Below are 17,684 nucleotides of genomic sequence, written 5' to 3'. Positions count from 1 at the left end.
CTTCCTCGCCACGACGTCTTTCATACAAAGCACACGTTTGCCCGGAGAAAGCGGTCGGCACGTGGCAGCATGAAAAGCAAGCAATGTCTAGGCTGGCACACGTTGAGAATGAGGCCTGCTTGATATGCTGTAGGTGGCGCTAGTCATCAGCTAAAGAAATAGCGATGTTAGAGTGCATCAAAGAAGCGTCCTATATGTAGGACACGGGGCATGTATGGGTTAACGCGAACCTAAATATATGTACACGTGTGTATCTTGCATCTCGCCTTTCTAGAAATGCGTTCTGGTAAGCATGTTGCTCGTCATAAGTGCAATGAGTGTCGACTAGGAAGGGTCATTGTGCAACTGCAACGCTATAACATATAGCTCACAGATAAGTGCGCGAACTAACATTCGCCTCACACAAATAGGTCTCGTCTGTGTATACACATGGACATAATGCGGATTCTTATCACAGCGATAGCGCGTGCGCGGGTGGTCGTGCCCTGGCTGTTTATGCGCTTCTAATTATATACCGCGCGTTCACACAGCGTTATTGAATCTCTCATAGTTTTCAGAGGTCGCACACCATGTACACAACATTTGCGACGCGCCACAAGCGCTTGTCAAAGCTGGCTTCTCCGCATTCGCAGGTGTTTAGGGGAGGAGCATGCTTCACATGTGACTGGTTGACTGAGGTGGTTAGCTGCGCGAAAGAAACTTCATCGAAAACGAACGACGAGAAGTGAAGTGGAACTTGATCGGCAGTAGCAGTAAAACATTGCCGGAGAACACAATGGGACGTAAGCGTTTGCAGGAAATGGGGTGGCAGGGGGCGCGATTGCTCCCCTAATCATCTGAGGAGGGCGTCAAGTGCGCTCCACACCTTTAGTCATTCTAACCTTTCTGATAATAGTTTTAGTTTTGAAGTGCAGGCTTATGCCCATGCAGGTTTTTGACGATAATGACGGCCGAAGACCCGTAACGCTGCATTCCAGAAACTGTTAACGCCTCACCTTCAGCACAGGAAAGCTGGGGACCGAAGGCAGGCCGCCGTGAAATGCACGTCATCGCTTTATTTTCACTTCTGCATCCATAACGAGTCAGTGCTCCATAGCGAAGCCTGTTTTATTTGGTACTTAAAGGAGTCATGAAGCACCCCTTGGGCTTGTTGAAAAAACACATCCTGCGGAAAGCTGACACGGCTATGAACTGCTCTGCCAAATACTACAGTAGTGCGCGCCGCGTAAAGGCCACAAGCGGAGCGCGAAGTGTCCGTTTCCCCAAGCGCCCTCTTTTCAAACAGAGGCCGGTTCTCACTCTCGTCGGTGGGCGGGGCGTCTGGCAGTTTACGTCGCAAGAGACATAGCATGCTTATTGGCCGATAGCCGACGTAAATCGAGAGCGGCGTTCGGATCAGATGCGCTTCTTGCCGCGGGGTGCCGCCACTTGCCGGCGCCGCACTCCTCAGTACACTGTAGCCGCACTCGCGCGAGCGAATCACAGCGGGAGAGCGATCGCGTTTCATGACGCGCGCTGACGTAACTTCTTTCCCCCATGCCATCCCTCCCTGTCTAGCTTCCAGTGCGCTCGTCGGCACGAGAAAAGAGAGAAAGCGCTCGGAGCGTGCGCCAAACCCCCGTAACTCCTCTGATTCTTGACGAATTCGAGAAATTTTTGCGGCAATCGATTCGGGAGGCAGTAAACTCCGATACTGAGGTCATTACATCATTACTTGGAAAAGTGGTTCATGACCCCTTTAACGAACGAGGGGGGGCGGGGTGGGTTCTGCGGCGAAGCTCTCCTCCCCCCCCCCCCCCTTGAGCACCCTGCGCACGCCTAGGACAATGGACTAGAAAAATGGGAACGACACGTACAGAAAGCGCCCTCTGTGTTTCGTTCCCCTTCTTCTAGCCCTTTGCGTTCTCTGGTGCTGTTTTTACTGCTATTACGAACCCGCTATGCGCCTTGACCAGTCGATCGGTATATAGCTGAATTCTGAACGTGCGTTAGTATGTAAACCGCTGTCTTAGTTCTTAACGCGATAGCGTTAAAGAGCGCGTTTCGCAGAAATTCCGGTGTCGGCGCCGGTGACGGCGTCGTTGGTTGTGAGCGAAAAATCATCATCTTGTCCGTGAGCGAAAAATCGAGAAAGATGCAAAGAAAATAAATAATAAAAACCTTCGGGTTCGAGTGAGAATCGAACCCAGGCCGTCTGCGTGGCAATCAGGTGTTCTACCCCGGAGCCACACCATTTCTTGAAACTTCCTGAAAAAAAAAAAAAAACAGTACATGGATGTCATGTAGTGGAAGGAGTCTCCTTAACGCATGTAATATTGCGTGGCAGAAGCGTAGAATCGCGTCAGGCGTTTTGAAGGCCCGCCCATTACAATGCGCTCAGACGTATTTAATCATCGTCGTCAGCAAAAGCATCAACGAAGTGAATAGCTGCGTAGGTTCGCGTTGTTGCCTTAAGGACGCGTAGTCGGTCCTTTGCTGATTCGCAAGAGGAATAATTGTAACGTAGTGGGCACACCGTCCGCCGTGTATATATATATATATATATATATATATATATATATATATATATATATATATATATATATATATATATATATATATATATATATAATATATATATATATATATTTATACATGCATGATATATATATATATATATATATATATATATATATATAATATATATATATATATATATATATATATATATATATATATATATATATATATATATATATATATATATATATATATATATATATATATGCCCAACTCGCGAACAAGTTGGTACGCCACTGAATGTAGGGTAGCCAACCGGATACGTTTCTGGTTAACTCCCTGTCTTCTACTTTTTGGTTGCCTTTCTTCCTTCTGTATGCCCTAATTATCACTTATAATCACTCGGCATTCTCTCACTGCACGCTTTATACCTCTGCCCCCTCCCTTCAAATTTCTGCTCATCGCCCGGTGTTCCGATAGCTCCGGGATCACGCCCACCTTTCGGTAGCGGATAACGCTGGTGATTAAAGCCATATGTAGCAGCTCGATTGCCCGATAGCTTCATCGGTGATAATGTGGAAGAGAAAGCGTGCGCGGAGATAAGCACGGGTATGGCCTGCAAGACTTCAGTTTCAGGTTGTGCGGCAACGTACGCCTGTACAATGGAGAGAAACAAGTTTGAAATGTCACTCATCTGTCGGCCTATCTCACTGGTCGCACGTGTCGCTCTGAGAAGCCAATAGACAGAAATTGCCGTCTATTGATTGCCCGTTCGCTTTATCTCAGCTCCTGTTGCGCGAACATTACACCAGGAGACAAAAAAAAAAGTTCTGAGTACTCAGGTTAATATACTCGTGTCACCTGGTCGTGACGGCGAAGTACACATAACTAAAGCCGAAAAGGATTGGGCTTTTTATTGGGCGAACTTGTTCCCAGCAAGACTCGGAGGTAAACATCCAAAGTGCAACTGTAACGGCGTCGTCGAGAAAACTGGTGGCCGACGGAACGCGCCGTCTTTTATACACGAGCAATCGGAAATTCCAGCGTCATTGTTGTTGGTTGCTTTAGCTCCAGAACAAACTTCGACTACTCGCGTAGGGAGGGCAATCTTATCGGAAGAGCCCAGGACTATCTCGAAGTTGCCCGGTCATTGCTGCGCGGAGCACGCCGAGCCCTGGTAACAGTTCTTTTCTTGCGGGGGAAACCCACAAGTATGAGAGTAAAGAAGTAAGCGCGCGTACGTGGCACTCGAAAAGATGCAATTCATGCAAAGAACGGGCGGACCGATGACGTATGATGTGGGCCTCTACTCAGGCGACCCGACAGGGACGCACAATAAATGATGAAGAGCACTGGGAGACCGTGCTGTCCTGAAGACGCAGTTTCGGTCTGTCCAGCTGGCCGAAGACGCCGCCAGGGCCCAAGGGCTATAGGCAGGGACTGATCTCCCGCAAACAGCCGGACGCTCAATAAAGTTATTAGGACTTTAGATGCCTCATCAAACGCGAAAATTGACCGTCGGCAGCATCAACGCGACCGACGCGAAAAATCATCGCGTGATGACGTACCCATATGACGTCATCATGACTTCATAGATTGCCAAAATTTGTGGCGTCATGAAGACGTCAAGATGACATCACCACAAGACATCGTCGCTTGGTCAAAGGTGGGCCGATCGTGGAAGCAGTGCAAAGCCAGGTGACGTGCAGAAAGCTTGCAATGCCTCCGATCCTGGAGGCAATTCAAAACTACGTTGCGTGCAGCAAGCTTTCAACAGTGGGGCTCTTCGATTTTCGGACTTCTGGCAGTTCTCTGGCAGCCAGAGATAGCCAGAGGGTCAGCCAGCTAGTTCCGGTCGGGACAGGAAACAACGTCTTGGTCACGTGTGTGGGAAGCCCGAGACAACCCGAAGCTGCCCCAAGATTCCAAAATCGAACGCTGGGACAGCCAGCGTAAACGTAAACAAACGTTACCGCCGTGGCTGCAAACGAAACTTTGCGCCGCGTGCGCGTTGGTTTTTCTGCATTGCCCGCTGAAAATATGTCGCTAGGTTTGCTGAAGAGCTGAAGTGATATTCTCGAGCATACGGATTTGGATACGATCACGTACGTTCGCAAAATCGTGCGCAACTCGCCCCGTCCGCGAACAAAACAGCCAGCTGGCGCACGGCGCCACGTAAGCGATGCAAGGTGAGCTACCGCGCCACTAACGGCTTAACCAGCTCACGTCTGCTTAGTACGTGAAACAGTCGCTGCACAACACAACGCGAAAATCTCGCGAAAGTGATCGTGTCCCCAAAAGAGCTCGAGGATCTATCGCGTACCACGTCGCACACACGCGTTGACCAGCTTGCGTTTTGTCATAACTTGAGACATGCGGCGGTATGGGTACCACGAGTGCGCGTTATATGTAAAATAAACTTCTGTGTGACGCGTCTTCGACTCGTTTTGGCAGATCTTGCCTGAGCCTCTCTTCCAGTCCTAAGTGGCACTTCCAAAAATCTAATGAAGCTAGCTCAGCTTTTATTTGAGCTACTGGGTGATAATTCCGCGTACATACTTCATGGCATTATTATTAAGAGGAGGAAGAAGGCAAAGCCGACAATGAAATAGGCAACAAAAGGATGTATACATTTCTGAATTCATCTCTTGTTTTTTCACATCGACGCGTCGTAGCAAAACGTTCATAATACTATACAACATATACTGGCCCGTATATCGAAGTACGCTCGCACGCCGTTCGCGACCAACGAGGATCACACGAAAAACAATGTCGCGATCGCTTTTATTCGATCAGTGCATTTTATCAACATCGAAGACCTAGTTGAAATAGTTAAGTTCTGACGGGGTTCACGCACGCAAACATACGACGGAGCGAAATAGGTAGTTCGATCACAACCGTCTCAGCTAAATGCACATAAAGCACACACGACACCACAATCGAATACTACTACGAAAAAATAAACTCGAAAGGGGTCTCCATGCGTTCGTACGAACGTGTACATAAGTTTTGGGAAATGTGCACGACGCAGTTAGAATGATTAGAACGCGACAGTTCGCCGCGTTGTTCACGGAAGGAAACTTCACGGGACACATAAGAAAAGCAATAAACATTAGCTCCAAATGCTCGCCGCCACTCGTAATCGCGCCATCTCGCACGGCGGAACGGCGCCGTGCAGCCGAGCGGCCCGAGCGTAAGGACAAGCAAAGGTGTAGTCCGCAAGCGCCCGCATTGCAATCCGTCGAGTCCTCACAAAGATGGCGGCGAGCGCGTATCGTGTCTTTTCGGCGTCTGCTAGCCCGAAACCTTCCAGAGAGCTTCCACGACTAAATTGTCCTGGAAGGTTCTGGCGACCCTCGGGCTCCCCGCGGGTCGCCAGAACCGTCCAACCCGAGAAAAACGAACGCCAACCGGAAGTGCACCGCGGGGGGGGGGGGGGGGGGGGGGGTCGGAGCAACCCGAGAAAAACGAGCGCGCTCTGGCTGGCTCTGGCAGCCCGCGGGTAGCCAGAAGTGGAAAATCGAAGAGCCCCAGTGTAAACAGTGACTTCGAATAAATGAAAAAAAAAAATAATCGCGGTTTCGCCGCAAGGGCGAAGCAATGAATGCGATAGCAAGAAATTAATGCTATACGAAGTGAGGCTCGCCAATGGATACTCTCAGTTTGAACAGCGCTCCTGTTACAAAGGCGGCCGAAGCAGCGAAGGAAACTAGCGTGCTTCAAGTGTCGAGCTGTGACACTTGATAGTTCGCGCTCATCTTCTGTTTGTTCGTTTAGCGGCGTCGTTTAGCGGCGCTCCGTAACATGAGCGCGGACATCACGGTTAAAGCTTGAAACATCCCTCTTGCCCTCACCACGAGAAAACCGCGCGAGCAGACAGCGGAAGGCCAAGGTTCTCCTTGCGCAAATATAAGAAGAAGCGAGCGAGCTCGCCGACGACTTTCAAATGCGCTCGTCGCGCTCCTAGCGCCATCTCGCTGGTAATGAAGAAACGCTTATGAGCGCCGGCCATCTCTGAGTCCGTCCAGCGGCAAAGGGTGTGTATATAACGCTCGCCGTTAGCTATGCGGAGGACCTGCGTTCCGTGGCGTAGTGGCTAGCGCCACTCGCTGCGGAGCAAGAGGTCCCTGGTTCGATTCCGCGCTTCGGAAGCATTTTTCTGAATTATTTTTCTTTGGGGCTTTTATATATATATACATACTTATACATATACGGTGCATGACGGCGACGGGGACGGACATTTTCCAGCCGAGACTGTCCATATAATTGCTATCGCAATAAAACAGTTCAGGTCGTCTTACGTCTGTGGTATCGATGCCCGTTCAAGCTCCTCACATTCCCCGCTTTCTTGCTCGTTTGTCGCAGGCCAGCAGAAATCGCCACTCCCGTACCTGCCTTCGGACTTCAAGGTGAACGTGGTGTTCAAGTCGTGGTTCGACGACAAGCTGTACTCGTTCACTGTCGCCTACACCCGCCAGGGCCAGGGTCTGGGCAACCGGCTGTACGTGTCCCGCACGTCGCAGGGGATCAGCTACATCAAGCTGTACAACTTCGACAACGACGCCCTATACGTGGCCGACGGTGGGCATCACACAGCACCCGCTTACAGTTTAAAGGAGCACTGACATCAAATTTACGCATGTCAAGTTTTTTTGCATCCACGAGTAGTTACCGACCCCCTAGTAGCGATTCGCGACCCAAAATGCAACTGAGGGACGAATAACTATCTGTTTTATTGATTTAGACCACCGGTATCTAGCACGATTCAAAACGGCCGGCAAGCCCGCCATTGTTGGGTTGTTAGGTCCTTAGGTTGGCAAACTCAGTCGTGAATCGACTCACTCGGACTTATACCGACTGACCAGTGAGTACGGCTGAGTATAATTCCGGTGCATCTGAGTTCTGTTGAGCAATGGCTCAGTAGCATTCTGGCGAGTCTATGTCAGACTGTGCCAGGCTGAGTAGACGTTTAGTGAGTCCTTGTTCGTGTGAGGCAAACGAAAAAAATATTTCAAAGAGAAAGCCTTAGATGCATCGTCAAAAGCGAAAATTGACCGTCGACGTCGACGAGTGATGAAAAAAAAAAATCATCGTCACGTGATGACGTCATCATGACTCGTAAGATTACATTGTCGCTTAGTCAAATGGGCCGATCACGGAGGCTATGCAAAACCAGGCGAGGTGCAGAAAGCATTCGGAGGGTGCCGCGGTATGATCAGTGCCTCGACCGAGATGAAAAGGAAGATGGCCTTTGCCTTCGAGGTGTCTTAGACAAATGCACAAGTGACTAACTATATCAGTTTTTTGTCGGTGCTGCTGCAGCCGGGCGTGGGTAAGGTCTAAGGTTGGGTCGTTGCTTCTTCTCGTGTTGAACTCAAACGATCGCATTGACCAGTCGGTAAGTCAATCACAGTGTGCGGGTGTGCAGTCTGACAGAGCAGCCAGGCCACTTTTCTTTTACCTTCCATATTTAGGGATACGGTAACGACGCCGCCATCTTCCGTGACATGCAGGAGCAACGAGACAGTGTCAGGTGACCAAGGGCATCCCCGACTCCGAGAAAGACGACCCTTACTTCCCGGTGAAATTCCGTGCGGACGCCAAAGGAGGCAAGCTCTTCGACCTGCCCAACTCGCTCATCCGCTTCGAAGGAGGAGACAAGGTACCGCGGGCTCATAACTCATTCGCTCATGACTCCATTCGTGACTCATTCTGCGCACATGGCGGCAGCATTTATGTAGACAATCAAGGCGAAATTGCGCATTTTCGCGCAGGAATTTTCCTGCCAGGTCATCGATATTAGATTCTTCAGACGTACAGCCATAGGCGTGCGCGCAGCCCCCCCCCCCTTAAATCGGTGATTGGTGGGCGTATGAGGCACACTTGGCGCCACCCCCTCCCCCAATTAGTGATCGAGGTGCCAAGTCTGTTCTGTACGTTTACCCAATCAGACCGGTCCCGCGATTGTTTAAAGCACATTGTTATGGCCTCGCAGGTGTCTGACGACAGTGATGGCTGAAGACGCCTCGTGCACCATTCCAAGATCAATCAAATCAATCAACTTTATTTTGTCCGTTTCAAAAAAAAACAGGCGGAGGAGCGGTGAGCGAAAGCCGTCCTTCGACAGCAGCCCACCCGCCCCAATTGCAAGGATTCAGGGCAGCGCAGAGAGAGTTGCGTGTTTTATACGAATTGAGAATAGGTACATCATTGTAAAAGGTACATCACTTGGATACGTAAGTAAATTTTAGCAATGGAAGAGCAACATGACAAAAAAGAATATTTACATGTTACTAAGTCTCTCGCGTTTGCGAAGAACAGTTTAACTTTACTTTCCAACTTTAGACCCCCCCCCCCCCCCCGGAAGCCGGAGACTAAAGGGAGGCCATTGTCAAAAGCACGTGACCGCCTTATTTTCATTTTTGCATGCACTGCGAAGCTTTAATTCTATGTTCTTTATTCATACATATCCCCGTTCTGCCTAGGGACGTTACAGCAGGGGGGTTACAAATTACACTATATATTTTTTATTTATTCATTTTTACATACTGCATCCCAATTAGGGCTATCGCAGGAGTGAGTTTTCTCTACATCAGCACACACAAGAATACAACTCTTAATAAACAAATCGCAAATAAATACATTCAGGCAAATACAAATACAAATTACAACTCTTAATAAACAAATCGCGAATCAGTACATTCATGCAAGAAATCTTCTAAAGGCAATGATCTAGTTGACCCAGGCAATAGATTCCATTTTTCTATATTGGGCGGAAAGAAGCTGAATTTAAATAGGTTAGTACGTGGATGGAACGGTGTCAGGTTGAGTGTGTGGCTATTCCTTGTGGGTTTCAGTTTATCAAGAGACAGATATTCGTTAGTTAACGTGTAGCGTGTGGCATTAACAAGAATATGCAGCAACTCTAAGCATTCGAGATCGCGTCGCTCGGACAAGGTTTGTAGACCTAGCGTAGCAAGGTGAGAGGAGGGCGAGAAATTCCAGTCGTAACGGCGGAAAATGAAACGGATGGCTTTCTTCTGAACGGATTCTAATGTGGTGATGTCCGACTTTTTATGAGGGTTACATACGGGGCAGGCATATTCGAGGATGGGACGAATGAGCGATTTATACGTTAGCACTTTTGTTTCGCGTGGATCATCTTTTAATGTACGATTTAGGTAGCCCAGTTTTAAAGCTTTATTGCAAGTGTATTCGATATGTTTAGACCAAGACATATTGGGTGTGAAGATGAGGCCTAAGTACTTATAATCGGACACACGTGACAGAGAGGAGCCATTGAAAGAGTAATCGAACAAAGAAACGGAGCTGCGTTTACAGAAGGAAAGAGCGACTGTTTTAACAAAGTTTATGTTCATTTGCCAAGTGGCGCACCATCTGCAAAATTGTTCAAAACAATCATTAAGTAAAATGTGGTCATCATTGGTATTAATTACATTATATAGTGCACAGTCATCAGCATAAAGGCGGATTTTCGCAGACACACAATTGGGCAAGTCATTTATGTACAATAAGAACAAAAGTGGTCCCAGGACCGAACCCTGGGGGACTCCGGATGATACATTCACAACAGACGAGTTTGAGGAATTAAAAGAAACAAACTGAGAACGGTTGTTTAAAAAGCTAGCAATCCAGTTAACTAAGGAATAATTGTTAAGAATAGCGTGAAGTTTATGCAGAAGTTTAGAATGTGTAACAGTGTCGAATGCCTTTGAAATATATATATATATATATATATATATATATATATATATATATATATATATATATATATATATATATATATATATATATATATATATATATATATATATACGTGTATGTGTGTGCGTGCGTGTGCCGCTGCAGGTGACACGCGGAACGCCGATGGATGCTGACGAGTGGAGAACGAACGTCACAGTCAAGGTTCAAGGACAGAGCTACCTGTGCACCACCACTATGGTCTGGAGCAGTAAGTGGATACGGGAAATTGACGACTTTGTTTTTATTGTGACAGCCATCATATACTAAAGCGCAAATTCATCGTCCCCGTGATGCTCGGGGTAAAATGCAAGCGCAATATCATGTGAGGGAGAGCGAGTTAGAGAGTGCATCGCCTTCTCGCGCGCGGATGGAGAGAGGGGGCTGTGATTATTGAGGAAGGAAAAAAGACTGGGATGGAGCGTCACCTGACAATCTCGGAGCCAAGTCGTGAAAATTTGAGCTAGAAATAGGCCCTGGTCGCGTGATAGACAAGCGCTCCTGTTGGTCGGTTCGCTTAAAGGGGCCCTGCAACGATCTTTCGTCTCCATTCTGCAGCGCTGGAGAACGTGGAGGGCTGAATACTGAGATGAACGCAAAAAGGATTATCGAAATCGGTGCACGGCCCCCACGGAAGTTCAAACTTCAAAACCCCAACAGACGACGAGAAAAAATAATTATAACAGCTTTGTTTTCGGCGTTGCCACTCGCGCAACGATATCGGTGCATTTCACAGTTCGAGAAGCAGCGATGAAAACTATACACGCTTAACTTGTGTCACAGGGCCCCTTGAAGTTGCGTCCGCTGCGAGTGCGCAATCCTACCCAGGAGGCACCGCGCACTGGGCCCCGGAGTGCGGTGTGGGCGGGGTGAGAGGAGTCCGATCACGCAACGTTGCCTCGTATTAGAGGAAGCGGAGATTGTTCGATTCATTCAACTTGATTCTTCGTCCCGTGCGCATGACCAGCACAGGTGGTGTAGGCTGTCATTACATATAATTTTTCGCATGTTTGAATTTTTGAATTTTTTGTTGTTTTTGATGTTTCCTACGTATCGTTTCTTTATAATTTCATTTCTGCAATAAACTTAAGTTCAAGTCAGCGCTTCGTCTGTTCTGTTACTCCCACTGCTTCGTCCTTGTTTCCGCGCTCTTAGTCTTTGACATAATCTTTTTCCTTCCTCCATGGTTGTGATTGGGGCGAGTGCGCCAGAGAAGTGGAAGGACAGGGTGCGTTTACTTGTGAGCGCGCCGTAGCGGAGGATGCGCGAATGGGAAGGGTGCGCCGTAGCGGAGGCTGCGCAGATAGCGGCTAAAACGAGAAGACCGCAAGCGCGCCCCATCGTAATCTATTTTTTTATTTGTTAGTTTTAAATATTAGTTATTTATTTTGACGCAACCATGCAGAGAACGGTGCCATCACTCCAAATTGTGACAACAAGTCCTTGAACAAAGGCGTATGCCCTCCCGTGCCGCTGGACGGCCTGGTGATGTGTGGCGATGACAAAGCCATTCGTTACACATTCGCCGACTACGAGGAGAACCTTGACTACACCATCTTCGAGGTAAGGGTTGAGGCACTGATAGTCAGGCCCATAGCCAGGAATCTTTTTCGGGGGCAGGGGCACTTGCTGAAAGCCTTGACTATTTTAGAAAAACGCATATTTTCATTATTTATTTTCGGTAAAACACCCCTATCCATCAGAATTTCGGGGGGAGGGGGGACGGGCCCTTCCCCCCTTTTCTGGCAACATTGTGCGCTCACCGGAAGCGCTCCCTAGAAAACTTCCTGTTTACCTTGTTTTAGCGCGGTTTTAGCCTGCGTTCCTGGCCGCGGGCTGCTTGTGTTTCTATGTTGTCTGCGGATAGAATTATTATTCCGATAAGTGCTCGCAACTCGGGCACTGATGTGTAGTGCCAGGATGCAGTCTGCGATCCGCAACTAATATGCTATCGCAAGTCAAAACGTTCTGTTTCCCGAAAGATGAAGGCAGAAAGAGCGCCTGGATTGCAGCGATCAGGCGACAAAAACTGGATTCCCACAAAGGGCGCGTAGATTTGTTCTGCTCACTTCATCAAAGGCAAGTAAAGTTCTACGCATACTCAGACGATGCTCAGACGTTAGTCGAAGGTCCCCAGTTACAAGGAACACGTCGGACGCCGTCGTCTGCCACCCATGACAGATAGCTGCACTGACGCCTGAAGTGGATAACAAAATGTGAAAGCTGGCTGACATCGAAAATCCATCTTAAAGGGGCCCTGCAACACCTCTTTTAGTTATATTGGAATAGTCTCATTATTGACGTATGACTCTTCACGAGTCATATGCCGCAAAAAGTTTTCGAATCCGTGAAGTCTAAGTGGTGTTACCAAATTACAGAGATCACGTTCCGTAGCTTTCTCTCTCAACTCAACGCAGCGAGCACGCGGAAAGCTGCGCGCGGCGTGAAGGGCGGAGGTGCGAGGAGGCGACGCCAGCGCCGGCGGCATTTCTTCATTTTTTTCTCTCTGGTGTCTCGGCGCAACCACGTGGTCTGTGGCGCCACTTCCGGTCGGCTCGCGCGGTCGTCGTCGAGCGGCGGAGCCCATGGCACCGTGTATCGCGCGTGCTTGAAAACTGCGAGTCGGTTTGGTAATGTTGGGTGTGCACCTCGAACTGCCGTAGTGTTTTTATCGCTCTGCCAACCATGGACGCAAACTTGCGTGCGGCGTTTGGAACGAATGACAGCTGAGATGGGTTTCGACCCACACCCCGATACAACCGCCTCGTCGCACTGCTCGCGCTTGAATCGTATTCAACACGGCAAAGCTGCGTGCACCCTTCTCCCAGTGGCGGCACTTCGATTGCTGTTTGCTCTTCGAATGCGGGCGCACAGCGAGTGCGGGCTGACAACAAAGAACTAAAGACTAGAAGAAAGGATCGTGGGGCATCGGGCCGGCGCGGACCCATCCCCCGGCTGTCTGCAGCTACCGGGAAAATGCGAGTCTGCTTGGTTGCTGTGTCGCGGTTCTCGGGAACCTGAGACTACGGGGAGGATACGCCGAGGTACGGCTCGATGACATACTGAACAGACAGCGAACGGGACTCTCGCCATACAGCGAACACAGGTATCCTAAGCTAGCCGGCGGCCAGCATTGTTATCGGAGAAATGCTGCACCGCCGCCTCGGTCGGTCGTGAGAACGTGCCGACGATGCAGTTTCCAGCTGACGAGGCAACACTCGAACGGCTGGCACTCTCAACGGCAACCGGCGATGGTCAAAAGCACAGAAATATTCCGATTTCGGCACTGCACATGGTGAAGAAAACGCAACCACGCAACTACGAGCAGACGAGCTGTCGGTGAGACCGGAAGGCTAATATTAATGTTTGTTCGGTGTTTTAACGGCATAACACAATATAAACATACATATTATCTACTTATTGAACTCAAAATTAACAACTAAGGTAATAATGAGGGTGTTATCGTGATTATAACATCAGCCAATGGTGGAACTGGCGACAATCGCGTCATATATTGCGGACTAATACATCATTTGTCGAGAGAAGAAGGAGCGATTTTCAGCTGACTTTGAGAATTTATTGTAAATTCCAGGCCGCTCGCTTCGCTATAATATTTGGCTCGCGTGTTCTCGGGAGCCTCGACTACCTATTGGCAGTGCTTTTTGACCCTGCTCAAAAAGTGTTGCAGGGCCCCTTTAAAGGTGTTTCTTGTAGTTGGAGCCTCACGAGAGATGTGCTCGAAGCAACACTCGGGACACCAAAGCAGCCGCGCTCAACATGAATCGCCGCACAGTGTACGTCACGGTGCCCACGTTTTGTTGCCAATTGCAGTGAAGCCGTTGCATTTGCTTTTGCGCCGTTGCACACGCCTGCGAGGGGGTTCACATCGGTGTGAGCAAATGATTCATCGACTGTCGTGTTGCCGCCAATGGACATCGTCTCACTCTAGCTAATTTATCTTTCGGTTGGAGCGCGTGGACTGTAGATGTGGGCGGGTTAACTTGAAAGTCTGATACATGAATAGTGTATACTCGTGAGTAAACCATAATAGTTCGCGTGACTCAGCCTCACCTGATGTTATCACATAATGAGTACGTTGTATATTTTCTCAATCACACCGAACGCTTTCGATCACGATCGATTCCGATCAGCGGCGATCTCTTATCAAAAGGGCGCGGTGTGACACAAGCGCAATAATAATTTTGTCGGTAACGTTGTGTGCCTAGACCAAACTACATAAATATGTCCGCGGCTGTGACAGGAGACAGATTTCTAGCTTCAGTCAAAAAGCTGAATTGCGCAACTTCTCTATCCAGAGCATCAGGCAACTCTATTCTCCTCGCCACTCCAGTCTCTTCTTGTACCTCCTCCGTGCGTGCGACGTCGTCGAGCCCCTTCATATAGTCCCTAGACACCAGGCAAACATTGCTGGGACCGTTGAAAAAGTATTACCGGAAGTGGCGCACCGGAAGTCTTCTTGGGCAGACCGTTCGGCGTATGCCAGTTTGTTTATAAACAACGAAACAGTCTATAGTATACATTTAAAAAAGAGAGAGAGAGGGGTCAGCGCATCCGGAGTATATGTTTCCGAATATACTCGGAAAACAGATATGTCGTCTCTCCCTATTGCCCGTGTTGTAGCGCGTGGAAACAAATCTGGCCCGACGCTGACACGAAATGTAAGGACATGCTACTATCTTTACCTTTCCTGTGTGCTTTCATCTCCGTTTCGTCATGTGTTTACATGGATTCATACAAGCTGGCGGCCCCGGCTTGCTACGCACCTGCTGAAGTGGGCCTCTTCGTATTTGCTTACAGGAGCCCGTGGGATTCTACTGCGAAGGAGCCGAGCGGGCGCAACTTCCCGAACTTCCTCGCGTCTTCTCGTTTTCTGCTGAGACCAAGGTGTCCGACAGCCAGGACGTACAGAAAAGCAAGGTTGTACTTACCGTGTGCGTCTGTCTTGAGACGGTTACTTGCCGCGCTAAAACTTGGCCTCTGCACCGCAAGGTGGCGCCGCGAACGTAGTCCCCACTCTTGGGAGTTAATTAATTAATTCATTCATTCATTCATTCATTCATTCATTCATTCATTCATTCATTCACTTTTGAAAAGTGCCCACAGTAAGTGTGTAACCTCTGTAAGTGTGTACTTTTGTTAGTCAAAGAACAGAAAAAAGAAAGAAAACTACATAATAGCTGAAGAAAGAGTCGTACAGGTATTCATCAAGAAAAAAGAAACGAAATTATTCGAGGAGAAAAGACAGACAAAGAGCAAGTACAAGAGTTGCAACGGACAAGATCATAAAGCAAATTACTTTGTGTCGTTGGAATGCGTGATTATTATATAGTTATAGCATATGATAACTCACTCGCGGATTCCTAGTGGGGCTTAAGAAGAATAGGATAACATCCGCAGTAAACAATGACAATGCTTATTTAAGCAGTCCTAATCAAGACAAGGAAAACTAGTAACTGCGTAAGATCGAAAGAAGTAAAACGCCTAATACTGAGAAGGAATGAAGGAACATCAGTCTTTAACCTGTGGTCCACTATGAAGATGTCCTTTAATAATAACAAGAAAAAAAAACACACTTGAATTAGTTTAAACTGATTAATTACAGTCGAACCTCTTTATAACGAACGCCGACGCAATGAATTATCGGTTAAAGCGAACTAACTACGAAGTTTTGTTGGCCACGCTTCATTTCAGTGAAGGTTTTGTCTTTTTACAACGAATCTGAAAACGCGAGAGCCGCCGTGATATCGACTGTAACGAAGAAAATGTTTGGTTTGCACGAGGCTCTAAACTCGAAAGTTAGCATAAAAAGCAAAATAAATATTGAAATACGATTCGCAAACACATTTTTTTCCCCATCAAATTCACAGCCGCACCTTTCTTCAAATAAATGTCAACGCAGGCCTGTTTTGTCAAGCGAACTTTGTTTTGTCGTAATTTCATCCTATGACGTTCTGATCTATTCAGTTCGATATGCGACCAGTAGGTAGGTAAGGGTTACCTCGTTTATAGGGGGTTTGAAGCCCAAAATAGTGCGCTTCAATATCTAGGGTTTCTGCGCGAGCCAGACTGCTAGTTTGTTAGGGTCGATTTTTATCTCTACCTGTTACAACGAATATCGGATATAACGAACTGATTCATGGTGGCAACGCTACTTCGTTATAGCGAGGTTGGACTGTTGAAAACTCTATATTCCACAGTTTTTCACGGTAATGGGTTGAATGGAAGAATAACACGTTAATTTCGCGACTATAGTTTCCTTGTTAGATGAGGAAGTTGGAGAAAAAAGTGCGTTGAGAACTTTCTTTTTTCATAACAGTTAATCGTTATCTATCTTGCTTGCATTTTCTTGCTTTTATGCCACGCGTCCGGTGCGCTCATATGTCACGAACGGTGTGCGCGTTTTCGGCGTCACGTGGTATTCTTGACAAAAAAGCAGCGATCGCCGAAATTTCTGGAAAGGAAACGCAAGAAAGCCAGATGATGATTATTGTTGTGGGACAAAAGAAGAAAAAAAAAGACTCTCCGAAGGGTACGGACTGTATCAAGAGTGTTGTGAGACCAAAACCCTCCGCACATGGCGTAACTCACTCTGGAGTTCGTTTGTCGATTATACTCCACATTTACACCTCTCCCTTTAAACTCATCGGGGCTCAAGTTTGGCGTTCTGCCTTTTTTTTTTCATTCTTCTTTCGTGAGCAATTTTGCCTATACTTCTCAGGTGTGGTGCGACCTTCCCAGCTTCCTGGTTGCCCGGGAAACGTACAACGAGGATGCTGACACGCCAGTTCTAAGGAGTGTCTACGACTACTATACGGGCAAGTTGCCGTATCCTATACGCAGCATATAAGCGCGGCGGATTCAACATTGCGATGACTCTGAATCGGTGTCCAGATAGCCACCTAGCCTTTCTTGCCTGATGCCGGGGTAGTGCTACGGGGTAAGTTGCCGCTAGGGTGCCTTGATGCACACGCCCCCGCGAAGGACGCGCGCATCAAGACAAATTAGGAGGCGCGCTGCTAAGCTTCAGGATGCAGGTTTGGTTTCCGGCCACAGCGGCCGTATTTCGATGGCGGCGAAATGCAAGGACCCTCTGTACTTATATTTACGTGCACCTCTAACCCATTGTAGGTTTACCTATATTTTTTGAAGCGATGATTTAAAAACCGGCTGTGGTATATTGATATAAACTACAAAGAAATAGTATAAAACAAATTTCGTCATAATCAAGCCAGTAGTTTACTAAAAAAAAGTCGCAGTTTCGCCTTAAAGGGGCCATGACACGGTCGCCCGAATATTTGTGGTTTTCAGCGAAAACTAGAAGTACAGGGTCTATTATGCCTATACGGATTTCAAAAGTGGGCCGTAAAAGACTATTTCAGTGCAAAACAAGACCTAGAAGTCGC

General features: G+C 47.9%; 1 protein-coding gene across 1 annotated transcript; it reads left to right on the top strand.

Annotated features, from left to right (window-relative positions):
* Positions 1-276: 276 nt before the first annotated feature.
* On the top strand, positions 277-17,128 carry LOC125756107 (uncharacterized). Its single transcript, XM_049420056.1, has 7 exons — positions 277-286; positions 6,865-7,080; positions 8,013-8,161; positions 10,369-10,471; positions 11,666-11,823; positions 15,079-15,198; positions 17,000-17,128. Exons 1-7 carry the CDS (start codon positions 277-279, stop codon positions 17,126-17,128), a joined length of 885 nt encoding a protein of 294 aa, XP_049276013.1.
* The last annotated feature ends 556 nt before the right edge of the window (positions 17,129-17,684 follow it).

This window comes from Rhipicephalus sanguineus, chromosome 10 (assembly GCF_013339695.2).
Source record: "Rhipicephalus sanguineus isolate Rsan-2018 chromosome 10, BIME_Rsan_1.4, whole genome shotgun sequence".
In the NCBI taxonomy this organism is placed as follows: Eukaryota; Metazoa; Arthropoda; class Arachnida; order Ixodida; family Ixodidae; genus Rhipicephalus; species Rhipicephalus sanguineus.
Note: the sequence above shows the minus strand (reverse complement) of the source record. Positions and strands in the feature narration are given on the sequence as shown.

Excerpts from the sequence above, each read along its gene's own strand:
- LOC125756107 (XM_049420056.1), top strand. Across the intron at positions 8,162-10,368 it reads GCTTCGAAGGAGGAGACAAG|GTGACACGCGGAACGCCGAT; the intron begins GTACCGCGGGCT and ends GTGCCGCTGCAG. Across the intron at positions 10,472-11,665 it reads CACCACTATGGTCTGGAGCA|AGAACGGTGCCATCACTCCA; the intron begins GTAAGTGGATAC and ends GCAACCATGCAG.